The 26,131-nt window shown below is 41.8% G+C and overlaps 1 protein-coding gene across 19 annotated transcripts in view; it reads left to right on the top strand.

The window, feature by feature from the left end:
* RBFOX1 (RNA binding fox-1 homolog 1) overlaps positions 1-26,131 on the top strand; it is a 1,139,646-nt gene that overhangs the window by 481,510 nt on the left and 632,005 nt on the right. For all 19 annotated transcript variants that reach the window (XM_064390362.1, XM_064390361.1, XM_064390359.1 and 16 more), the window contains one exon: positions 8,488-8,550. In XM_064390362.1, the coding sequence (XP_064246432.1) occupies positions 8,488-8,550 (63 nt within the window). The remainder of the gene's footprint in view (positions 1-8,487; positions 8,551-26,131) is intronic.

Below are 26,131 nucleotides of genomic sequence, written 5' to 3' on the forward strand. Positions count from 1 at the left end.
TTGTTTCTCTCACTAAATGGCAAGCACTGTTGTTTCTTTTATAAGAGGAAAATTCCTGATTCCTTTTAAGATAAAAAAAAAATATTCAAAGTGAGCTCTGCACTGAGAATTTGTATGCTGAGCCTGTCAGACTGTGAATCTTTATTATTACTGAGCTTTATCCTTGAGTACATAGCTTGCAATCCAGTGTGAATATTAAGTGTCAGGCTCAGATGCTCTGTGAGAGATTTGCAGGAGCTGGCAGCCCCCTCCCAGTGCTGGGTGGGTTCATTTCCCAGGTGTCACTTGGCTGGGCTGCAGCTCCTGATGCTGGGAGTGATGGAGGGGGAGCCACTGCCTGCGGGCTGGGATTCTCCTGGGCTGCTGGGGAAGGGCGTGGAGGAAGGAAAAAATGTGTGGAACTGGTCACTCAGAAATGTGTGATGTTTACACAAAACAGAAGTATGTGATCTGGTCCTTTTCCTGCTGAAAGAACTCTAGTTTAAAATACTCACCTTTTTTGTTTATCCACAAATGTTGCTACACGAAATGAAACAACGCAGGCATTGGAATCTTTAAGGTAAAAAGAAGGGTAAATTAAGTGTTGACTCTAATATTTATAGATTTTCAAAAGTGACAGTGGATTAGAGGATGACAGTGCCACCTCTCCAATCAAATTTCTCCTCCTCCAGAAAAGAATGTAAAACAATAATTGTTTAGAGAAAAGCATGTGAGAAAGTTCATTACAAGAATGTAAACATCAGAAAGCTTAGAAGAACTTAGAAGAGTAGGGCAACACACAAATAACCAATCTAGCCCTAAGAGTTTCCCACTGACATCTGTGGGTTGCATCATTTATACTTTTTGCTCCTTTTTTCTCTCATGGAAAGTCATGTTACACTTAGGGAAAATCTGCTGCTTGACACAGCTGAGCTTTCTCCTTTTTTCTTTCTGATCAGAGGAGAGCACTTCAACTCCAGCGTGGGATCTGCATGGACTGCTCCCTCCTTGTGACTTCACATTTTGTAATCATTGTCAAATTGCACCCAGCTGGGAGCAACAACAATAAATAATTCTTTCAGCCCAAGGCTCTCCTGTGTTGCATAAAACAAACACTAACTTGTCTTTTGAAATCAGTTGTAGTCATTTTATGTAGCAGGAGTAAATCTCCAAACATGCCAGGCTTAGATTACTTTATTTTTGCCTTTTTTTCAGACTGAAATGATTTTTCTGCATGAACAGTAAGAATCCTTTTGATAAACTACAAATGCCCCTGTGCAAAGGGTGCAGGAGCCTCTCCCCTCTGTGCAGCCATGGCCTGTGGTGAGTGCCACGGGCTGGGGATGCCTCCAGCATGGTTTGTGATATCTGGGGGAAGGCTGGACCCCTGCAAGCCCTGATGACCTTACAAAGGTCCATTTTCCTGGAGATTGGTGTTTGTCAGCTGATCCATCCCACCCCTCTGTCCCCAGCATGTGAATTGATGCTTTTATTTTCTGTGGTGGTAGAAATGTCTTTGGATCAGAAAATTTGGTGTGTCTACTCAAATGAGATTTTTTTTTTCTTTGCTTTGTCCACAAGAGACATGCTCCAATCTGTGGAATATGATGGACCCTGTAACTATTATTTTTCTATTAGGGCTCAGAGATATAGCCTAGAGTTGTGCTGTTTCTCTAAGAATTATTATGTCATAAATCACAAAGCTGTTTGATAAACTGGTGGGCTTTGGCTTGTTTTTATTTTTTCTTATTCTAGTCCTTGATTTCAAAGGTTATTAACATCTACATTTCTTAACCAATGTCAAAATTTCTGTTAAAAAATAATAACAAGGAGGTAAGTTTACCATTCTTCTCTCTACATGGGCTATTTCTCTCCCAACTGCATTGCTTATAGAGCTGTGATTTATGTCTTGACCTGTGATAGATGAGAGAGCCACTAGTTTAAAAATGCAGAATGCAAAGTCTGTGTTCTGGAAGTGTAATGTTCCTGCTTCTCAGTGTTTGTCAGGAGCAAGGTGTTCAGGGCTAACAGCTCACCACTGGAATTGGTGGGAGGACTTCTCTAGTGGCAGATGAGGACAGTTAAGCCTTTTTCAGATTATTTTGTTATTTCTGCACCTCCTTTGAGCGCGTTGTTCCCTGGAATGAGTGAGTGAGCTCAGCCTGGCAGGCAGAGCTGTGTTGCCATGGCTAACAGGGGAGCAGCACTGCAGGTATTGGTGGAATTTTCTACCTGCTCATGGGGCAGAACAGTCTGTGCTGTGGGAAAGAGGGGAGAAACAAACAAACAAACAAAGAACATGAGAAGAAAAGCTCTGGGACTCGTAAGAGTCACGGTGGCAATAGGGATGGGGAAACTCTGTGCCTGGGCTTTGCCCCTTCCCTGCATTGGCAGAGGAGTTGACTCTCCCACAGCTGAGCCTCTGCCTCTCAGCTGGTCTCTGCAGCCAAAATTCTGAAAGGTCTTTTTGTAAGAGACCCACATTCCTTTCAGCTTCATTACATGTTTGCTGCTATACTGAATCCTACATGTTTTATGGTGAGTAAATATGTAAACATCCACATGGCCTCAGTCACAGGAGTAACCTTTTTTAACTCAGTGGCTTACCTTCTTTTTTTAAAAAAACAGGTATTTATTTAAACCTTCTGGCAGTTTCAGTCCCAGGTAGGGGGATATACATTGTAAATGATGGTTTTATCTCAGGTAAGATATAGAAATAGAAGGAAGGATAGCTCGAGGTTATCCCAGTCTAGTTCTGTGCTGCAGCACATGCAGCCCTGCTGCCCTTTGGGGCTCAGAGGGGCATGAAGGACTTCTTACCCAGCTTGCACAGTATTTTTAAAATAATATTTTAACAGATCTGTGTCATTTCTCCTCTGTACCACCATGCAGCTGTGAAGGCAGTGGTGGTCACAATCTCCACTGCACAGACCTTTCAGTTGATGTGTTGAAGTTTTTCTCTGCTACCAGTCTTATGTTGCACAGAATCTGCACTGAGGGGCAGAGCCCTACAAAAGGAAGGGCCTGGAAAGCTCTGCCAAAGGTTCAGGACAGAGCTGAGATTGAGTCTGTTCTCACCTTTCCAGTGTCTGCCCTCACGTACAGAAACAAACAATGCAGAATAGAGCATCAACCAGCAAACACAGTGCAGAGCACTAACATTTGCATTTAATATTTCAAATCAATTCTTATGCCAAGAGAAGCTATTCAATTTTAAGTGCTATTTGGACAAATCCCTGCTCACATTCCCCAAATCTCAGTGTTTATCCTCCTATCACAAAGAAGACTTCCATGATTCCTTTGTACAAAAATATGCTCTCTGCATCCCTTGGATTCCAAATGTGCTGTGTACCATTTTCACTCTGAGACAAACAAAAAAAAAACTTAATTTTGGAAGATCAGAGACTGATACTTCATAGAAAATTATTTTCAGGGTATTTTACAGTATTCTTCATTTTATAGAGAATATTTGCTTCTAGCAATAACTGCAACTGTCTTCTCAATAGTCTTCATGCTGTTACCCATGGATCCCTCGTGTGCATTCTTGCACCTGTAGTTGGCTGTGCTTTTTCCCTTCCTGACATTGTATCAGGTGTTTTTTCTCCTCCTTGAGTTTCTCCTGTGCCCTCTCCACAGCCTGTGCTTGGTGCTTTGTCCTTCCAGCTTCTCTGCCCCAGGGCACCTCGGTCCCACCCTGCTCCTGTCACACAGAGCATTCCCTGGGACAAGGGGCCACCTCTCCATCACTTCTGGGAGGAAAAGGGAGCCTGGGAGGGTCTGGAGATGCATCCAGCACATCCCTGGTGGCTGTGGCTGCACTGAGGCCAGGTCTGAGCCCCGTGGTTCCCAGTGCAGGTGTCCCAGGGCCTGGGGCAGCTCCCAGGAGCTCTGGGCTGTCCCAGGGAGCACAGCCCAGCTGGGCCTGGAGAGCAGAGCCAGCTCCTGAGACAGGAGCTCCACGTGATGCCTCAGGTTTAGCTTTTTTATTTTTCAGATTCTGTGCTGCTTTAGTGTGGGGTCTGAGCTACACATTAGGGGATGGTGAGCTCTGTGCACAGAGCAGGGAGACAAAACAATTCCTCCTTTAGCTGGGCACCAAGGACAAATGATCCAAATCTCAGGCTCAAGAGCACAAACAATATGGGCTGAAGAGAGAAAAATAAGAGTGGGCCTTCATGCTGGAGCTGGAATTGGACAATGAACTCCAATATGCAAATAGAGCAGAACTGATCAAAGTGAGAGACCCCGTGAGGGGTTGTGCATTTTGGGACCATTTTGGTTCATCTTTGGTTCATCTTTGGCTCTTGTGCTGCCCGAGGTGGATCCATTCAGGCCTTCTAATAAATCCCTACTTTATTCTTTAGCTCTGCCCAGCCTCTGCTCTAGGCCAGCCTTCCCAAGGCATCACACTGACAGCCCCAGGATCCACCTGAGGGCTCCAGGAGCAGCCCCTTGGGATGGAGGGGGACAAGGGGACCCTTGGGGTCTGAGTCCCCACAGGAACCCAAAGGCTGGAGAGAAGAGGGAGTGCAGTCAGAGGCCACGTCTGAGGGTCAGCCAGGCTGGAGATGGAAACCCCATGGCACAGTTGAGGCCAGGGCCCAGAGCCTGAGAAATATTTTTTTTCCATTGTGATAGGAAATGCTGTTCTGTAAAGTATTCATTGTAATAATTGAATTTAAAAAAATAGCCATACTAAGGTGATGTTTAAGATTCAGTATTAAATTTAATGGTAATAAAGTGCAGCTAGAAATGCTCAGTAAATGGTTTCAGTCCCCTCTTCTAAGGCTAATCAAGGCAGTGAGCTGCTCTCTGTTGAGTATCCTGGCATAAATATCAAATGTGGTTTATCATATTCCAGTTGCATTTCGTTTTTTCTCCTTTTCCCTTTTTTTAACCTGATGTTCTGAGGATTTCCTTTTAGTGCCTGCAAACATCTCCTTTTGACAGACAGTGCAAATTAAAAGATATGGCTGGGCAAAGGAAACTGGAACCCAAATATGCCCCCTGGGTTTTCATTTACAGTTAGAAGCTACAGACACAATTACTGCTGACAGAAATGCAGAAGCCAGTGGCAGAGTGCATGTGGCAGTAGAGTCGTGCCAGGCAGTAATTGGGAAGATTATTTTTAATCAGAGCATATCCTACAGCCCAAACATTAGAAATCTCTTGTAAGGCTGACAGGAAATTAAACTGAGACCAAACAAAAAAAGCCTCAAAATAGAAGTAATATGGTTAGAAGTCTAATGATGGCAGAACTCACTGCTTGTTGTATTTGGTTGTTATCTAAAGGGAATGGCTTTTAACTTGCAGCAAGAGATATCATTGTTTAATTGCATTTTTAGAACAGAATTAAAAAATATCAGATTAGATCAATTTAGACGTTGGCTTTTGATAAAGCTCTGAAGCAGTAGATGTTAAGTCAGACTTAGTAATTGCATATATGTATTAGTAGTGATTTTTATTATTGCTTTAGGTTATTTTTTTCTTTAATATAATGCTTAACGAAGCCACTTCTGCTGGAAAATAATAACATGTCTGGGATACTCTTGGAATGCTTGGCTCTGGTGATATTTTTGAAGCCTGCATGGCCTGGGGCTCTGTATCAGTGATGCTGCAGAACAACTGCTGGGGTACCTGCTGCCAATTCCCCACTTCTGGGACTCAGGCTGGGCCCTCCAGGGGGCTGCCCTGTCGGGGGAGACCCTCCTGGAGCAGTTTTGTGTCAGGAAAGAGAGGCACACTGGATTTTTTGGGTCTTCAGGTTCTTGTTTATTGTTATCCTATCTAGGGTTTTGCACACTATCCACACCAGGCTCAGCACACTGGAAAAACACCCCAAAAATGGCTAACAATCTCTGTTACAAGATCTTTTATGACTAAACTGTCCAATTAAGTCCTGACACTGGAATTATTTCCCCTTTTAACCCAATAACCAATCCCCAAAAGCCCACAATGCTGATTTTTCCACCCAATTACAAGATGCCACCCAAACCTGTGAAGAAGGAAGAAGCAGCATGAAGAAGAAGCCCAGGATGACACCCTGTGCCCTCCATCTTGCTTCCATCCACAACATGCTAAAAATCCCAAAACCTAAATTTCCCCCCTGAGTGATACACCTACACTGCTCTCTATAATCTATTTCACATTTTTGTGGATTCCAGTCTATCCTGAAGTTTAGGAAACTTTCTCCATGAATGGGGGTCAAAGTCAGTGCTCCCCCGGGGGTCAGGACACCCCTGCCCTAGGTTCCCACAAACAACCTCAGCTTGTTGGGGCTGCCTGAGCTGCTGCCCCGAGGGAGAAGCCCTTGGGGTATCTCACAGACCTGGCAACACTTCTTCGTTTTTAAGTGAATCTTAGTAGATCATCATCCGTGCCAAACTTCTCCCTACACACTCAGCTGGACTCCCTCCAGCTGCCTGTGCAGTTTCCCTTGTCTCTGAGCAGGGCAGGAGCACTGTGCTCAGGTTCTGCTGCTCTTTGTGTGCCTGCCACGTGCAGATGTTGTAATACCAGCTGCAAGCAAAATTTGGCTGGTTGGGAATTTATTTCTCAGTCATAGGAGCGCAAAACTTGCCTGTTTCATGTTTTGCCACAATTTATGGCAGTTGTGGAAAAGGAAATTTAGCACTGGAGATGTGCATGTGGTGTTTCTCCACAGGATTGCTTGTGGAAAAGGAAATTTAGCACTGGAGATGTGCATGTGGTGTTTCTCCACAGGATTGCCTGTGGCTGTGTGGGCAGCTCTCAGTGGCATTTCGTGTCAGTGTGAAGAATAAGGTGTAATGCCCAAATCCAGAGCCAGCCAGGCTATCCTGAGGCCTGTAAATAGGATTTTATCACAATTACAGTAGAGGTTTTTCACATAAAACTACTGGCATTTTCCAGCTTCTTCCAGTACTTCCTTCTACTGAAAGTTGCTTCATAAAGTCATGTGAATGTGCCTGAAATCCTGCTGGTTGTTGTGTAGGTATTGCCAGAGTAGCTGGGTAACAAATTCAGTGTACTTGGTAAGGCAGGTAATTTCAGCCTGTACAAGCCCTGGCAATTGTGACCTGCCTGGGGTAGGTGATGGAATGTCACTGATGTTCTGGGATTTGCCCTGCACAAGGAGCTGCCCTGAGCTGGCTGGTGGTGCCAGGGGGCTGCAGTGCCCAGCTGGGCTGGGTGTTCCCTTGGGTGGGCAGAAATCTGTACAGAGTGACAGTTCCTAAGTGTGCCACTCTTCCTTTTGTCCAACAACACATAAATGAGAAGAACCTTGTGTGTTCAGCTCAGAAATTGGTTGTTGGGGGGGTTTGGGCAATCAGGGAGCTGCCATTGCTGCTGAGAGCATCAGTGTGAAGTTGGCTCTCAACTCCGAGAGATGCTCCCCTAGTGATGGTCCCAGCTCCAAGGAGACAGAAATTCAAATGTTTGCTGTGCCTGCTTGTCACCTTTCCAAACTCTGAAGTTCTTTTATCAGGGTGTGTGATCATTGCAATGCTGCCTGACGTGTTTGTAGAGCCTGTGCCTTTCTGCTACTGGTGCTTCTTGATCCCATTTTTCCTCAGTTGCATTAGAAAGAAACTCCACTGATTTTGTTTTTTAATTTTATTTATTTTTTTATTTTTAAAATGATACCACATATAAAGGGCGGGATATTTTGTGAAAAAATACCCAATATATTTACTGTTAGCAATTTTACTGAAGTGGATAAAAAGTATATTAGATTTACTCACAGAATGACTTGATTATTCTCTGACCTAAGTGTGTATTATCTTTGGAGACTCAAAATAAGAACAACAATTCTATTTTCAGGAGTATTTGTATCAAAGAATCTATAATGCCATTTGCACGTGGAAATGAAAAATGCATGTAGGGAGAATCTGTTAGGTAAAACATGGCTGAGCTTACTGTACCTGCTAGAATTCAGTGAATAAATCAGTAAAAATGTTTCATGTCACAGCTGCTCATTAATAAGAATGGCATGGAATAGAGTGTTACCCTATTGGAATTCCCAAATATGTGCTTGTAAAGTATATTCTGCAAGCTCCCCTTTTGGTTATGCATTTTATGACAAGTTTTCTTTTGCAAAAATGCTGCAAATTTTCAATTGAAGGATACACAAAAAGCAAATTACAGTGGTGTGTTCCTATTGAAACGGAAACCTGTGCTGGGGAAAATTTACAGTTGTAGCTTAGTAATGTCTATTTTAGTAGGTAAATTTGCAATGAAAACATAGATTTTTGGTTTCAAATGCATTGCAAACTGTCTGAACACATTTCCTGTCCATACAATGTGTAATAAATAATAAAATCACGCTTGTGAATCGATAACCAGATTTTGCTATTTGGCTTTGCACTACAATAAAAACACACTTCTGACCCAACAGTGTGTGCAGTGACAGCCCAAGCAGTGCACTAACAATTGTATTTTTTGTTGGATCTTTCTGTGAAGGCAGGGCACAAGCAGGAGCTCCCCTGATCCCTCATTCCCACTAAAAATGTGATTTTCTCTCCCCAGGAAACTCCACAGAAGCCCCATGCGAGTGGTGCCTATTGTTTCCATGAGCAGAGCCTCCTCTCAGTAAGTCCCTGGGTTTTTGTCTTGCCTGTTGATTTTCCCAGATCTCTCCTGTGCTCTCAGAATTAATGCAGAAATCCCTGGGACTCTCCCGCTTGCTGCATCACCAGGCTACCAGAGCACAAGTGAAGGGTCTGAGGGTTTTAGTCTTCAGTGTGCAGTGACATCCTTAGGAAAGAATCTTGCCTGGTTCTGGCTGCAGGTTAAAGTGATTTTCTCTTGTTTCCCTTGTGTGTGTTTGGGTTGTGTCACTGTCGTGTTTGTGTCACCTTTGGCTGATTACTTTGTGTACAGATTACTCACAGACACTTTTTGCCCTCAGAACAGCTCTGGATAATTAATTCATCATGCTGTCCTTTAGAAAATACTCTCTATAAAGTCAGAATAGGGAATATCATGAATTAAGCTCCAAAATTTATAGGGCATGTGAAAAAAGTATTTGTGCTGATTAATTTTTTGTCTTTTCCTTTTCTGAGAAGAGGTTTTCAACTCCAAAACACTTGTTGCTCATTCATACTTGGAATTTATTCTTTACTAGAGTTTTTCTTTGTAGCACATACATAAAACCAATAGCTTTCTATACTTATGATAAACATAGAAGTATCAGAAAAAATGTGTAATTCGTGGTAGATGGGTATTTTATACTTCTTAATAATAATCCTCGGCTTGAAATAAACTCCATTTCTCAGATATTTTGTATTAGATAATGAGCATGTCTTGTTCTCTATTAGGCTGAATATATTTTTGATTTATATACATTTATAATTACACTCTTCTTTGTACTGTGTTGCACATGGGTATTGACAAAATAATAGACTACGTTCACTTTTTTGTTCCACTTTATTAATTTGAGAAGATGAGTTCTACCCCAACACACAAAGTTCCATGTCACTGAAAAAATTAGACACACAGTCCTTGCTGGAAAAAAAGAAGAGTTTTGCATTTATTCTCCTACACTGAACACAATCTTCCTCCTAATGTCTTTGAAATAAGATTTCATTATTTCAAAAAGACTGCCTGGCTTACTGGATGAAAAAAAAGCCTGTTCGTCTTGAGGATAGATTTAAATCAATTCTGTAGTGCTCAGCATGCTTGTTGCTTTTAGCTTTTCCTCTGTCACGAACAGTATTTTCTAGCACAGAATAACCTTACAGCCCTTAGCAGAATTTGATGCAATTGACAGCTTTTGTTAGAAAAATTCTGGTAAAAAATTGCTCGAAGGAGGTTGGGGTTTCCAGCCCAGGGGAGACAGCAGTCCCTGAGATAATCACAGCATGTTTTGAGGAAGCTCACATTAATTTAGCTGTGAACACAGTGCCTCAGTAGCTATAAATTCAGTTTCCAGGAAAAGAGATTCATTTTTCCTTCAGCAAGCTAAAGCAGAGGTTTGGGGACCTACAAGAGGAAAGAAGAATAAAATGCTCGTTTGGAACCTGAGGAAGGTTTCACGCTCCCGAACCTCCACGTGCATGGTTTGTTGATTATTTTCCTGGTGCCTACAACCCAGCAGCAGGACTCTCCACTAGCTGAGGGGTCCCTGTGTCAGCAGGCTCAGCCCCAGCCCCAGTGTTGCCTGGAAACAGCTCTGGATGGGAGCTGGCTCCTGGCAGCTCCATCTGGCTGGGCGGGATGCCCTCCTCACCCCCGGGACATGGGGCACAGCTACCACACTGCTGAAACGCTCTGTCCCCTTCCCTGCCTGACAAAAAGGCATTTCAAACCAGAAATTCCAGTCCAGCACACAGGTGTTAAGGTGTTGGAATTGTATGTGTTGAAAGGAATATCTGCTCCTTCTCAAAATCTCCTGTAATAATCGAATTTTTTATTCAATGTCCTTGGGTTGAATTTCAGTTCAATTCCTAGCTATGGTTGCTTTGCAGTGTTTTCCTGTTTCATTTTGATAGAGAAAGATGTTGAGGTAAGTCTAGTTTTAACTAGAGAAATCCTGGATTTTAAAATTCAGTTTCACAGCCTCTGGATTTGGGTGTTTGACCTCCTGTTAATGGTGCAGTAATGCCTCCAGTACTCCAGCAAAACTGCAGTGCATTGAGCAAACCAGTAAACAAAGCAATAGAAGACAGCTCCAGAAAACCACTGAAAATAAACATGACAGGCAGAGGAGATAGAATTGTTCCAAATATACAGTGGGAAATCAAGGACAAATGGTGACTGGCAGGGGGTCCGTAGAGGAAATGGATGGAAAACCCAGATAAAGCAGAGTCTTCACTCATTCCCTGGCGTGGAGAGGTTTTCCCATTGCCCGGAGACCAAGTGGCATTCCCTGGGGTGGGGACGCTGCAGAGCAGTGCTGGGAGCAGCGCCCTGCTCTGGCTGTGCTACCCCAGCCCAGAGTGGAACCCAGGAGCTGGGATTGACCTGTGAGCGCTGGCAGGGAAGGGGAGCTCAGCTGGGCTGGGTTTCATTTCTCTGAGCTTATTCTGAAAGATGAATTGCTGTGCTTTGCCCTCTCCTACACACCTCCCTTGCCTGAAACTGCAATCCCTTGGCAAACAAGACATTCCCTTCAGTATTGCACCAGAGTTCTCTGAGAAAAGAAAAAAATCAGAAGTGTTTCAGTGTTTGGCACAAGTTTCTACAATTCTTGCTCATTCTGTTGTTTCCTTCCTACTCTTCAGGTTGTGCATGCAGCAACAGCTGTTCCATAATTTGATAAACATACTGTAATTAAGTGATCTTGTTTATTAGTAGCACCTTTCCTTGACTAGGAGATTTTAAAGTAACAGAGAAAGGATGAGCCAGGGGTGCTGTTTCATGTTAATTTGACAGCTTCATACTTTGGAGGGTCTGCCATGGCTGTCCATATTTTAAACCCTGCTGAATGTAAAGATATTTATATTAAAAGGCTTTTGCTCTCCAGTCTTACCTTGCAGAGCAGTCTGGCAGTGATGCAGAGGCACCTGCAGGAAGGGCTTATAAAACCAGTGAAAGCAAGGCATTTAAACCCCTTTTCTCTAATTTTAGAGTGAGCTGTGTTTTCCATGGAATTGTAAACATGCAGAACAAAATAAGGGAGAAATAGCTGTAATTGCATTGAAAATATTATAGGGAATTATGAGTCGTTTTTTCCCCCTCATTAAACACATCTTGAAAAATTGTTAAAAAAATAAATCTATTTTCCAAAACATCATAGCCATAGAGGAGTCTGAGGAGTTTAGTGTGATCTAGGGGTTTCCACCTGAGAGGCATGAAAAAAAAAAATAATTGTGAAAGAGACCTATTATAAAATAGCACAATTCTCTTAGAAAGAAACCAATATTATAACTTTATTCTAAAAAATATAGAAGAAAAAAAGAATTAATGATGGTATTCTTTTTTTATTCATCTCTATTCTGATGCAGTCTGAATGAGAGTATTAGTCTAGAGAGTTGAATATTTTTTAAATTGCAGCACTTTGAATTAGTGATATGTGCAAATTACAGTAAAAAAGGGATGAAGAATGGTAGTTAGACAACGTAAATGATGCAGTAAGTTCTGCTCCATTACTTTATCTCGGCTAGGATGGGGAACTGTTTAGTTGTTAGGATCTGCTCCACTGTCATATTATTCATTGTTGTTTTGCAATATCTTCAAATATCTTCAACAGTTATTGTAGGAATTCATTAAGGACCAGGAGCAGTGAGGCATTTACCCGCTCCTAATGATGAGCAGCAGAATATTCTCATGGATGTTTTTGCTTCAGAAAAAGCTTAACTAGGGTAGCTGAGCCTGACCTGTGTTGGATTTTTTTTTTCCTAGTGCTGCTGCGAGGTAATTCAATGTTAGGTGGCTGATTTGTAATATTGCTTTTCCATTAGTTAGATTTGTTTCACCAGATATGTGCTTTCCTGTTTAGGGAGCTAAATATACTTATTTTGTTTAATTTGGTGGGCTTGGGGTTTTTTAAGGCTGCATGTTCCAAGGTTTCATTTACCACTGGGGAAGAAAATGTTGTGGGGTTTTTTTCTTGCTGTGATTAATGTGAAGTTTTTATGAGTAAAATCACCATTTTTTTGGACAAAGAAGCAGTTATGTGGGAGCAGGTTTATAGGAGTCACTGTTAAACCACTGCTATAATTTGTCATTTCCTGAATGGTGAAAGGGTTACAAACCAGAGTTATCAGTGATCTGCTTGTGATTTACTGGTGATTCTGCTGCTCAATTCACTGAAACCATGATCTTCCTGCAGAAATAAAGGAGCTGGCCTTGTTTAGATTGTGCTTTATCACTGCTGCAGATGATTTCTGTATTTATTTGGGCAGCTGAAGTTACTCCCTCAAAGCAAATTCCGGAGCATAAGGTTCACTGAAATCAAATAGGACATTTTGAAAACAAGAGGCAGACTCCTAACACAAGGGTTTTTTTGAAATATCACTGTACATTATCACAAATTATAACTCTGTAACTAAAATCAGCATTGTAATTTTTCCTTGGCTGTATACAAATGTACATGTAAAGAAATATTGTAACAATTTCCTAATTTCTCCTTCTTCTCTTTTAAAAACTCAGTCCCTATTTTTTTCTGATTGAGTGTTCTGTGAACTTTCTAAATTCTCCATCTTTCCAAGTGGTGTTTTGAGTTAACCAAGTAAAAGCCTGAGGGGTTAAATACAGCCTGGCCTGGGCCTGTGAATTTACTGTACATAGCAGCCTGTTTTCTGACACCACTGAGATATTGTCCCTTCATAAACATCACAGTGCAGACATTTTCTTACTCAGACTTTATGAAAATTTCCACATGCATGTAAACAGCCAAAATACTTTCCCTGGCAATTGTTTGCACTCTGGATATTCTCCAGATTGCAGCATTAAGGGGGTTTTGATCAAGTTCATTTCCACAGCTCCGTGGCATTTAAGAGATATCAAGCCCCAATATTCCTGTGAGATTAGTATGTGCTATTATCTCTTTATTACAGAAGGAGAAGCCAGAAAATTGAGCAGCCTGAGTGATGTGCCAGGAGAAGGACTATAGCAGAGCTAGGATTTGAATTCATGTTTCTCAAATCCCAAATCATTGCCTACGTTCTTGGGCCATCTTTCCTCTGCTCTGCCTCTAATCCAGTAACTTTTATTCTTAATGATTTTTTCATTTAACAGTGAAAAAGACCTTATAATTTCATGCTCCTTCCTGTCTCATAAAATTTGAAATTTTTCCTTAAGAAAATCCTGCAGTTATTAAATGTGCATGGAAAGTGTGTGATATGCAAAGTCCTATCAGCACAGGGCAAAGCTAATTGAAATGTGACATTCCTAGTGATGATCTGGGTCATGCCAAGGGTGTCCCCATCCTTTCATGAAGATATACACTTGATCCCCTTTTCTTTGAAGAGCTTACAGACTTCTGCAACTTTTTTTTTGGTTATGCAGGGTGGAGGTGCAGCTATGGCAGGCACCTGGGCTGTTCAGTACAGCAAATTTTAAACCTGGCCAGGCTGCTCTGGGTTTTGGGGTGTGCTGCTGGAGGAAACACTGCTGGTGTCATGGTGAGTGCTGCTCCATCCTGGCTGCAGCTGCAGCCTGAGCCTGGCTGGGGCAGGAAGGGCTGGCCAAGGACAGGGAGAGCCCTGGATCTCAGCACGGCAGTCAGGGTTGGGGTGTGGTTCCTCAGGGTCAGAGTGTGGTCAGTCAGGGTCAGAGTGGTCCCTCAGAGTGAGGTCCCAAAGTGAGGTCCCTCAGTGGCACAGTGAGGTTCCTCAGGGTCAGAGTGGTCCCTCAGGTGTGGCCACAGCTCTTTTCACAGAGAGCAGCAAGGACAACTTCCCAAGGATTTTTCTTGGGAAAGGCAGGGAGAAGCACAAAGAGAAGAATCTTGACTCTATTCACTGCTCCTGTTGTTTGGCACATGTGGAATATGTTATGGAGATTGATTACCCAAAATAATTTGGTTATTGGATTCTGCTGAGGGTTGTTTTGATTCCTTGATCACTTGGGTCAAAGCTGTGTCCCGACTGTCTCAGATAGGCATGGGTTTTTCTTTGGTATCTTTTGTATGGTGCAGTATAGTATAGGTCTTCAGTATAGTTTTAGTATAGTATTAGTGTAATATAGTATAGCTTAATAAAGCATTTGTTCAGCCTTTCTGAAACATGGATTCAGAGCACATTACTGTCTGCCAGGGGGTTGCCTTTCATCGATACCTGAGGGTCACAGTGAGGTCCCTCAGGGTCAGAGTGGTCCCTCAGGGTCCAAGTGTGGTCACTCAGGGCTGTGGTCAGTGGGGAATCACTATCCCTGCACACAGAGCACTCAGAGCCATCTAATGCCACTGCAGATGTCTCTTCGTGCCCTGATCTGAGGTCCTGCTGAGCATCCCTGGGCACGGCCTGGTCCTCTCCCAATGGGGGAATGTCTTTACTGCTCATGGAAATGAACAGGAGCATTGGATTGCAGGAATTTAGACATGGGGAAAGTTTAATTTCTTTTTTGTCCCACCATTCCATTTGAGGTTAGTTACTGAGTTCACAAGTCTGTGTTGTGGTGTAATTCCTGTGTAGCACATGCACAACCAATAAACAACAGCCTTTGTGGGAATTTTTATTTCTCCTGCAAGGTGTGTTAGAAATAATGTAATGGATAGGTCTTTAAATTTTGGATAAGGGGCGGCAGTTGGAAAATGCATCTCCAGGGAGGAAGGAGAGCTCTGGGGAGTAAGAAAGATCTGTTGATGTAAAATGATAAGTTTATCCTCATGCTGCATCATTTGAGGAATTTAAATAGGTGAAACAACAGGAGTTTGGCAAAGTAGATTTGTGTCTGGCAGCATTTACTTTTCCTTCAGGAATGTTTAATATCAGAAACTAAGATGTACCTCCCAGAACTGCTTCTGACTGTGGGCCTTCCTAGGAGCTCACTGCACTGTGGAGCATTCTAGAACTTACCACGGGGGTTCAGCAGTGTGCGATTTCTCACCAAGGAGTTTAACCCTTTATCTTTTACACTACTGAAATATGTTTGCATCTGTTAATGCATTAAGAAGAGCAGTTTGTCTGTGACCTGCCAAAACCCATTGCACACTAATCAGGGCAAGTTTGGGCAGTGTGTCAAAGAGCAGAGCTCTTGTCTGTGTGTGCAGAGTGAGAGCTGTGTCCCCTCCTAAATTCTTGTGCAGCCCCAGCTCACTGGTTAAGGAGAGAGTGTGAGGAAAAAGAAAAAGAGGGAAACAAAAAATAAAGACAGCTCTGATGCTGTGCAAACACTGCTCAGCCACAGCCTGGCAATAGCAATAACACCCTTATCAGCACTGCTTTAGTCACAAATCCAAAATACAGCCCCACATGGGCTTCTGTGATGGAAATTAACCCTACCCCTGCCACACCTATAATACTCCTGTTTTTCTTCACTGGGAAGTTTCTGCTTTCCTCATCTGCACCCCAGAGGAACTTTCATGAGCACACCAAGAGAAGAGAAGAGAAGCACTGGCAGAGAGGTTTTGTTTGTTGGAGAGTTTGTTGTTGTGGTGGTTTTTTCCCTTATCTTGAAGGATAGTTTACACAGTTAAATGACACAGTTATAGAAAAAATATATCTATTGGGCCTACACTGAGAAAAAAAATTGATCTGAAATCCTTCACAAATTATGTTTTTATCAAGACCAAGATGTTGTGTGCTATTGATTTTTAGATCCGCACAGCCTACAAGTAATAGAAATTGCAGAGACAAAATAATTTAAGATGGTTTTTCTGTCTTTTGTGTAAGCCAGTTTAGGATATTGAAGAACAAATCAATTTCTTTGCCACTCAGATTCCTTGAAACCCAAAAGAAAATTTCAGCATGAGTTATGGTTTCCAAATATTTGTATTTTCTGGTTCCAAGTTTTTTGCTGCAGGCAATAGGCCTTGTTTTGTCTGACAAGCTTTTTTGCACCTTGGTCCCTAGTAGTACAACAGGGAGCTGTAAAGAAAAGCATACAGGAGGCAGGAGAACCATGGATGAAACCTAGCAGCAAAAATGTGAAATAGAATTATGCAAAAATCTCATGTAAATAGCAAGATTTGCAGAGGATTCAATCCAAAGGTAGGGGGAAATGATGAAGTGGCAGAAGCTCCATCTCTGGGACTGGGCTCTACTGCCCTGTGTGCTCTGCTCACACTTTGAGGGGATCACTCCTGCTAAAACAGTTGGATAATCTGACAATGGGAGCTGGATGGATCAGGGCAGAATCAGCTTTGTAGAGGTGTCTTTGTCATTCAGGGCAGAAATTCTGAATACATGAATCATTTGTCTTCAAATAACACTCACCTGGAGACATAAAACAATGATGAGAGCTAATAAGACAATAAACCCACTACAACTAATGAAAGCAGATACTACACAAGTGATTTTATGGCAGCTCAATACAAGTTCCTGTGAGTGACTCAGGAATATTTATTTAAGGAATGAGTTCAGGAGGATTTCTATGTAAAAGCTCCAGGTATGCTGAGAACAGCACACTCTGTGTTTGATAAGTTGTGAATAAAAACCCACTTGTTTAGAATTGATGTTTAACTACCAGAAGAAACCTGCATTTGCATGACTTCATGAATAACATTGGAGTTGGGCTTTTCTTCAGCTTTGTAGGGTACCAGAGGGAGAGAGCAGAAACATTCTGCAGAGAGTACTTTTAAAGCAGCTCTGAAGTTCACTTGTTGAAATGCTGAAAATATTTTGTGCAGTTAGATGGAATAGACTGATCCTCGGTAGGTTCAGAGGTATTTGTATCATCATCTAGTTTTCCCTGAAAGACTCTTTGATGTAATAGGAGCCAACTTTTTCATGATTCATATTCTTAAAGAAAATGGCCCATATTTAAATTGACTGTGGCTCTGTCTCCAGATGTCAATAAATTATTTCTCTCAGAACAGTTGTCCCAAATGCAGATCCTTGTAAACATCCCCCTCATTAATGCTCCTTCCTGGTATTCAAACTCTGCCTCTGTGGTTTCTTGGGAGACCTCTTTAGTGTTCAAAGTGGGGAAATTATCCCAAGCACTGTTTTGCCTGCACCCTCTGGAGATTTCATCACTCTGTCCCAGGCAAACTCCTCTTCCTCTTCTCTCTGTTCCATCCCACTTCTCCCCCTTGGGATGTTTCTCCTGCTTCCCTCAGATCTGGAATGAAGTCCTGCCTTGACTCGTGCTGCATTCCAGGGGGAGATTTTGTCCCTTCCTTTATGGGCTCTCTGGGTTCAGTGCTGAAGGAACAGAGGGGAGAAAAACAACATAATTCTTTCATTGCTAATAGTGCAGGATGGTAAGAATAAAAGCCCTAAAATGTATGGAAAGGCCACCTGAGAATATTCTACCCTGAAAATGAGCCCAATTCCAAAATTCCAAGGACTAATGTTCTTTGCAGCAAAGCTGGGAAGGTTCTCATACAAAGATCTGCTCTTTAGGGAGGGGGGATTATCTGCTTAAACTGCAGTAGCAATGGAACCACGGCAGAAAGGTTGGACTGCAAGGCAAAACCCACTTGGTGACCCAGTTATTCAAGAAATCACATAGAATGGAATCAAGATCTGCCAGCCCTGTGTGTGGCAGAGTCATTGCTGATAAAAGGCCATGTGGTACAGGTTATGCTGAGGAAAGAGGAGAAGGATTCACTGGGAAGACAAGGAGGGCAGGGGAAATGCAGCCAGACCCAGAGGAGAGCAGCAGCCTTAGACACACTCGGGTAGTGGGGACTGGAAATTGGGATCTCAGCACAGAGAGGAGAAGGGATGGGGAGGTTTTAGGGACACATCCATGAACCAGGAGGCTGAAGTGCAATGACTCCACTGGGTCTGCCAGCATTTCACTGGAATGAATAAAGGGTGATTTTTTTTTTACAGTGAAGGGGCTTGATGGAGAGAAGTGCATGGGAATCTACAGTGTTCAGTTTGTAAAAGGGACAAAATAATGTCACACATTTCTGTTGAGACAGGATTGTTCCAAGCAGGCAGAACTAAAACTGACGGAAAAAGTGCAGAAAGCTGAAGGATTAAGTGCCAGAAAAAAATTCACTTGGAGAATTTGATAATAGATGGAAATCTTTCCTTGATGAGGGCGTGCATGACTATTATTACTCAGAAGTGTTTTTTTGGAAACATCAGATGGAGTTCTCAGCAGCATTAGTTCCATGCTTGACAGCTGTCAGAAAAAGCAAATTGAATATTTAGCAACTTTGAGAGAAAGGATTCAACACAGAAAATGCAGCCCTGTCTCTGCTGGAGTGGGAATTGGTTTCACATGTGCTGCTGTGCACAAATTTTGGTTCTCCTGTGTCCCACAGAGGTGTGGTTCAGGGAAGGTGGAAGGAGTGGTCAGAGGGGAGGAGGAGCTGCTGTGCAGGGAAGGCAGGGAATAGATGGTACAGGCTTTCCATGGAAAAGGAGTGACAGATGAGTGAAATGGAGAAAGGCTAGATTGGAATTATTATTGATATTGATTGGAATATTGATGTTCTAGTGATAGGACTCATAAGGCAGGGATTTTGGAGTCAATGGCTCATGAAAAGCATGGCTCTTTTTGTGCTGTTCAACAGCTTTTCCACTGGAGAGTTCAGATGCAAAAAATAAATGCAAGTTAAGAATAATTGTCTAAATTAATGTACGGTATTTCTTACACAACAAAATGCAGGATATCCCTCTTTGCAGATCACCGTGGGCGACACTGATGCTTGTATTCTTCCATGAACATCTAAAGGTGATTGTTGTTGGACAGGGGATTTAACTGACACAATCCAGTTAAACCAGCTCCTCTGATGTGTGGCATTAGAGATATATTTATGGATCTGGTGTGTGGCTCTTGGTTATGGTTTTTTTGTGTACAGAAATTGTGTATCTAGAAATACATAAAGGGAAATTTAAAGACAGGAATCAGCATTTATGTTATTCAGTGGCTTAAAAATATTTTTTGTTGAATTATGATGAAAGAATGCTATTTAAATCTTTTAAAGTGGCAGTAGTTTTCTTGAAAGACATTTTCTGTTGAACTGAATCTGATCACATTATTTTAGATTCCAAAATGTTTTATTTATCTGTTTAGGGAGGAAATAAGTGCCTTGGCTTTCAGGTAAACCTCATCTCAGAGTCCTGTAATGTGGGATGCAGTTTCACTCTGCTTGGATACTTAACTACCCAATCCTCCTTTTTTTTTTATTAATGGTAGAAGAAAACCTGTATTTTATAGTAAGCAACACCAATGATACTGTAAGCCAGCCTCTTTCCCAGGCAGTGCTATTGGGAAGGGAGATGCTTTCAAACCAAGTGTGTTCCTTGTTGCTGGCAGTGCCCCCAGGAGCAAACCTGGGACGTTTTGTAGATCCCCTTCTGTGTTCCTGCAGCCTCTGAGGATAGTTTCATAACTTCAATTATAAGTCCAAGACTGGGAAAAACATTAGAATACATTATAGTCAGACAACCCTTCCAGTTATTTGAATGTATGTTTTTAATGATCTTATCATTTACCTGTTTTCTGGGCCAAAGATCAAGGAGTGATCACTTTGGTGTCTATGTGGGGATGGGATTTTCTTTTTAATCTCCAGCCTTGATCAACCTTTTGTGTCTTCTGCTGCCCAGAGTAGTTGTGACCTGGAATGGGCTGACACTGTTCTGTGGATATAATTAATATAATAATATGATCAATAATAAATATCATTAATATAAGAGTATGGTACAGACTAGAGTATTTATTTACTGCTTTATTTCCAACATTCCTAAGTTCAGCTGAACACAGAGAAGGCAGTTTTTAATTCAATTTTGGAGTAAATTTGAGTGTTTATATAACGGAGAAACACTGGAGAAAAAATCCATTTACATAAGAATTCAGGAGCAAATGAAACAAAGCTAACTGCATCCTCATTATTCTGTTTGAATGCAGCGTGCCAGCCAACTCTGCCATTTGGTGGAAGGCCTTATTAATGACTCCTAAATGAGCAGACTTGGGATGGTGATATTATCTGTGATGCATTATTGAATCAACAGAAATAAACCTGCTGTCATTAGCCTAATTATTTAGATATGCTGGAAGATAATGACTATTTTAAGTGCAAATAAGCTGCAGTTAGCAAGCAACTAACCAAATAAATAAGTGAGGTGGGATAGCAAGGGAGTGACTCATGGGAGCAGGGAGGGAAAGGGGAGAAATGCAAGGAATTATTGAAGAAAAGCACTCAGGATGCCATTTCTCAGTGTGCCAAGGAGGGCAAAGTGCTGCTCCCTGGGATGGATGGAGGGATGGATGGATGGATGGATGAGGGATAGATAGAAAGACAGAGGTGATGATGGATGGATGGATAGATAGATAGATAGATAGATAGATAATGGTGATATTTAAATTGGATTTTAGTTTTTGGTTTTTTTTTTTTTTTTTTTTAATTTTAACTCTCCTGCTTTGCCAGAACATCTCTCTGAAGTGAACCCTGAGTCTGTGCTGGATGAGCTCTGCCAGTGGCTGTTGGTGCATCTGTGAGTGCTGAAATTACCCACAGGTGGTGGCTGGGCTCAGCAGCACCAGCTCACTGGGGTTTGGTTGCCCTTCAGTGGAAAATCAGTGCCCATAAGGTAAAACAACTCTTCCTGTTAAGAGCTACTGGGGCAAAGAAAAGGAAAAAAAAATAGAGAGAGAAGGAAACTAAATTAACTTCCTGAAAAATACTTGTCAACTGTAGTTGAATAACAGCTAATTTGAATGTCAAGTTTTCTCATTAATCCCTTGATTAAAATAATTTTCTTTTTATAGCCAGAATACTTGCACAAATATAGAAAATATAATAATGTAGAAGTTATATTTAAAACTTTTTTTCTGAGGTTAGGTATGTTAATAATTAAGTCTGTCTGTCAGAAGAAAATAAAGGTTACAGGCATCTCCTCCTATTTGTGTGCAGGAATCTGTCTTCATACATCATTTTTCCCTAATTAGCTCTTAAAATGAGGAAGGAACAGTTGTTTTGTGTGCCGTTTTGGGTTCTTGTTGAGGTTTTTCCTCAATATCAACGTAAAACTGGTGAAAAGAGTTTTTTCTGATAGCAGGAAGCCTGTACTGTATATCAGAAAAAGGAATTTTAGAATTAAATTTTCTTTTAGTGTCTGTGACTTCACAGTTTGCTAATAAATTCCCTTTTCTATTTTGTAATGGATAGTGTGAGTTTTGATATCTGCAAGATTTTATGCAATTTCATCCTGGTTCTATTTTAAGTGATTGCAGACTGGAAGATCCTCAGAGCGAGGAGTAAAGGGGAGTGTTTTGCTTTGAGTGTTCAAAAAGAGACAAAAAACCCCAGAACCCAAACAGAAACAAAGCTTCCTGCAGTTTGACTGAAGGTTTCTCCTCAGTGGCATAACTCTCATATTTATTCTCATTTAAAAATCATCTCCTGTATTTGCTACCCATTAGAATTCATCCTCTGTTATATTTAGAGCACAAGACATACGTGGTGTGAGTGCATTTACTTTCCCATGCTTCTTTTTGGGTTATTACCTGAGGATTTTTTAAGCTGAATTTTCTGCTCTTTCTGAAATTCACTTGGAAGGTCCTATCAGACATTTTCATATGCAAAGTGCTAAATGGGTTTCAAGCAGAAAAGCACTGTGCTCTCCACCTTTCACTGCTAACAGGTGCTCACAGACTGCAATTTTTGTTAGTTTTTAATGAGGGCAAAAGATCAGTTGTTGAGCCAGGAGAGAGTTTCTGTTGTAGTGACATCAGAGAAGAATTAAAATGCCAATAATATCAGGAGTTTCTCAGGTCTAGTGTTAATAATTCAATGGTGTTAAACATACTGAGATAGACGTGGTGATTAGTACTTCATTTCTCATTTCAGTGGCTTTATGTTGCTCATGCTTTGGCATAAAAGGTGAATTAAATGGTATTTCAGTTGAGAGAGTTGCATGTGTCTTGGTACCAAAGTAGTTTATTTTCTGGAAAAGTTTAACCTACAACAAAATCATGATACAACAATGTTCAAAATATAGCAAAGAGAAAGCACTGCACAGAGTCCTTATGAAACCATTCTGACGTTGATGAATGTTTCATGGAGTTTATTTACAATATGTATAATAGAGTTTTGCATAATTCAAAAGCATGCTATTTGATCTTGCAGCATTTATTGAACTAGGAGTTTTTATGAAATGCATAAACAAATATATCAAACCAGTGGTAGAAGTACTCCAGGGTAAAGTACATCAGCTGTCTGAGAACTCTCTCTAAAGTGCTACTCGAGATTCTCAGTGTGAAAATGCCCTGTACACAATGAGCCTTTAAAACACATTTTCATATTTAAAGTGATTCCTCTATCCTTTAGTACAATAAATATTTTTTTTTTTGAGTCATAATGATTGGAGCCAGTAGGGCATGAATAGGCACCACATGAAGATTTATGCAATTCCTCAATAAATCCTGGTTCTTTGGGGTGGTCAAATTCTTGCAGATCTTTTTTGAAGATCCAGTCTTTTGGGAGTCACTAACACTTCCCCTGCATGGGGGGTGTGGGATCTCAATAAACACATTCCAGAAAGAGCCTTCATCCAGACAGAGAGACAGTGATTTTCCCTGGGGTTTTCAGTACTTGCTGTGATATCATTTTCTTTAAATCATCTTGATATCATTTTCTTATCCTTGGTTCTGGTGTGCCAGGTTCTGTTAGGGATGTTATTCACGTGGAGGGAGCCTGCAACAAACCCAGCTGCAAAGGCAGTGAGCTAAGCTTGTGATAACTGAAACGTGTCTTGAGACAGATTTTTCCTTTCCAGGTTTTTCCTTTTTTTTTTTTTTTTAATTTCAGATTTTTCTTTGTTTAGTTAATGACATGTAATCATTGCAGCAGCCTGTGAAACAAGCACTGTAACATCTGCATGTTATTCACAAGCCATTGCTGCTGTGTGTAGAAGAGAAAAATCTCTCCCACTGCCTTCTCCCACCTCCCAGTCTGGACTGGAGACTGGCAGGACAGAAAGCAACCTTAGAAAAACTGGTAATTGCTAATGGAAAGTTAGATTCAAACTGGAATTAATTTGCCAATCTCAGCTCTTTGGCTGCTGCTGCTTTTAAAAGTTTTGGAGGTCTGATTTCTGTGTGGGGTTTTGTGTGGTGATTTCTTTGCCTGCCAAGTTTCCCAAATGTCACAGGTTTATTTCACATCCCATCCAATCTCCTTGGCTCATCCAGTGTTTTTGTTTTTTTTTTTTTTTGTCAGGGAACATCTCTGTGGTGCTGTAGGCATGAAACAAGCAAAACCAAAAAGAAAAATGTGTAATTTGTTTTTGTCATTTGGAAGATATTTAAGAATTCCATTGCCTGGAAGGGTAACAGCAGAATTAACAATTAGTCAGTTTTCTTCTTCCTACATAGGATTCTGTAATGTGACATCTCCAACTATCATCATTCTGTGATTATATGGGAACAGTGACAAATTATTTTCATTCTGTAACCTCCAAACCTATGTTTTGTTGTTCATTAACCCTTAAAGGCCAATGATTTGGCAGCGGTGTGGAGACTTGCATGCAAAAACAGAAGAGAGGCCCCAGCACAGATCCCAGATCCTCCAGTGGTACAGTTACAGACTCCCTCTGTGCCTGCCCAGTGCTCCAGGGAGGGTGTTGAGGAAGCACTCACTCACAGGGCTTTTTAAAGAATAGGATTTGAATGTAAACTTTGGTTGTGTTACTAGAATCATGATTCATAGAAATTATAGAATCATAGAAGTGTTTGGGTTGGAAGAGACTGAGAGCTCCCACCCCTGCCATGGCAGGGACACCTTCCACTGTCCCAGGCTGCTCCAAGCCCTGTCCAGCCTGGCCTTGGGCACTGCCAGGGATCCAGAGATCTCTGGGCACCCTGTGCCAGGGCCTGCCCACCCTCACAGTGTGGGCTGGTGTCTTCTGTAAAACCAGTAAGAAAATACAGCTGAGGATGATGGACTTAAGGAGGGACCACAGATGTAGTGAAAAATATCAGTGCTATGACTGAAAAAGGAAAAGAAAACTTGTCTGTGAGCATGTGAAACAAGCCAGCAATGTGCCCTTATGGCAGAGAAGCTGAGTGGTGTGCTGGGCTGCTGGAGGAGGGTGGGTGGCACATGGAGTGGGTCCTTCTGTCTCCTCAGTTCTGGGGCCACTCTGGAGTTCTGGGGCCACTCTGGCCTCCCCAGGACAATGGTGGTGTGGCACTGCTTAGCCTGAGAGGAGGAGAATCAGGGACATCCTGCTCAGTGTGCCTGAGTACCTGGGGACAGGGTGCCAGGACCTTTCAGCAGTGCCTGGTGACAGAGCAGAGGCGCTGGGCACGGGGGGCACAGACTGGCACTGGGGGTTCCCTCTGCTCAGGAGGCATTTCCCACTGTGAGGCTGAGGGCTGGCTGCCTGGGCACGTTCTGGGCTCTTGGGGCTGTGCCAGAGCTGGCTGGACACTGTTCTGGGCAGCTCCAGGTGTCCCTGTCCTGGGCAGCTCCAGGTGTCCCTGCTTGGTGCCCAGAGCTCCTGGCCATCCTCATCAGCCTGAGGGTTAATTATGCAACAGTGCCAGTATTAGAGGTTCATGTAACTTCTTCAGGCCTCAGCCTCTCTCTGCCACATCATTAAACCAGCAGAGATGCAAGAAGAGAAAAGGAGAGGAGAGAATATTACTTTACAGGGAGTAGTGATTGACATAATTAAATTAGCTAAGAGTCATGCCCTTTCATTTATATCAGCAACTGCCCAGTGTGATCTCCAAGCATTTCAGGCTCCTTCATGTTGATACATGTAGATAACATCTGTGCCACAACAGTTAGGGAATTTTGTCTTTTCCTTGTGTGAAGGATGAGCTTGGAATTTAAATGAACAGAAAATATCCTAAACTAGACAACAAATGCACGGCAAACCTCCTAACAGCAAACATCATTTAGTGCCAGGGAGAGGTTTTCTCTGTTGGAAATCTTAAAAAAAAAAAAAATAAATTAGCCCTACTCTGTCAAGGACAGCAGAAATAAAATTTGAACCTATACTGGAGCGATGGAATGGAGCAGTGAAATCTCAAGGTGCCCTTATTTAAACACTTGTCTAAAGACAAGGTTTAGGATTCTCTTAGAAATTTGCATTGTCAGCTGAATGCATTGAAAAGATAACATTACCACGCAGAGCTGAGCAGGGTATGGAGTATTTTAAAACAGAATAACCTTATCTGAAAAAAACCAACCAACCTCAAACAAAAAATCCCCACAACCCACTGTAGGCCAGTGTACCCAAACTGATTTGTTCTTTGCTCTTCCTTCTTTCTACCTATACTCCTTGGCAGTAACACTTCTCTGAAAAAGAATTTTCACTCTGCTGCTTTCCTTGCTGTGCTAATCACCTGTATCTGAAAATACATCTTCAAAATTGTTTTACTCTGACAGGTCAGCAGATAAAAGCTGGATACCAGGGGGTAAATGCACTCACTAATAGACTTTCTTTCTGTAACCTAAGCAATATTCCAGAAAAAAAAAAAAAACAAAAAACAAAAAAACCTTGGGTCATCGTTGGTGTTAGGTTTGAAAATATAACTGAAAATGAAGTCCTGTACTTTGTTGCTGGAGATGAGTGTTGAGGTTTTTTTTGTCTTAGGTTCTGGTTTTCCTGTCTCTCAGTTAATTTATGTGATAATTACCACCACAGTTGAC

The sequence above is a fragment of the Passer domesticus genome, chromosome 15 (assembly GCF_036417665.1).
Source record: "Passer domesticus isolate bPasDom1 chromosome 15, bPasDom1.hap1, whole genome shotgun sequence".
Lineage (NCBI taxonomy): Eukaryota > Metazoa > Chordata > Aves > Passeriformes > Passeridae > Passer > Passer domesticus.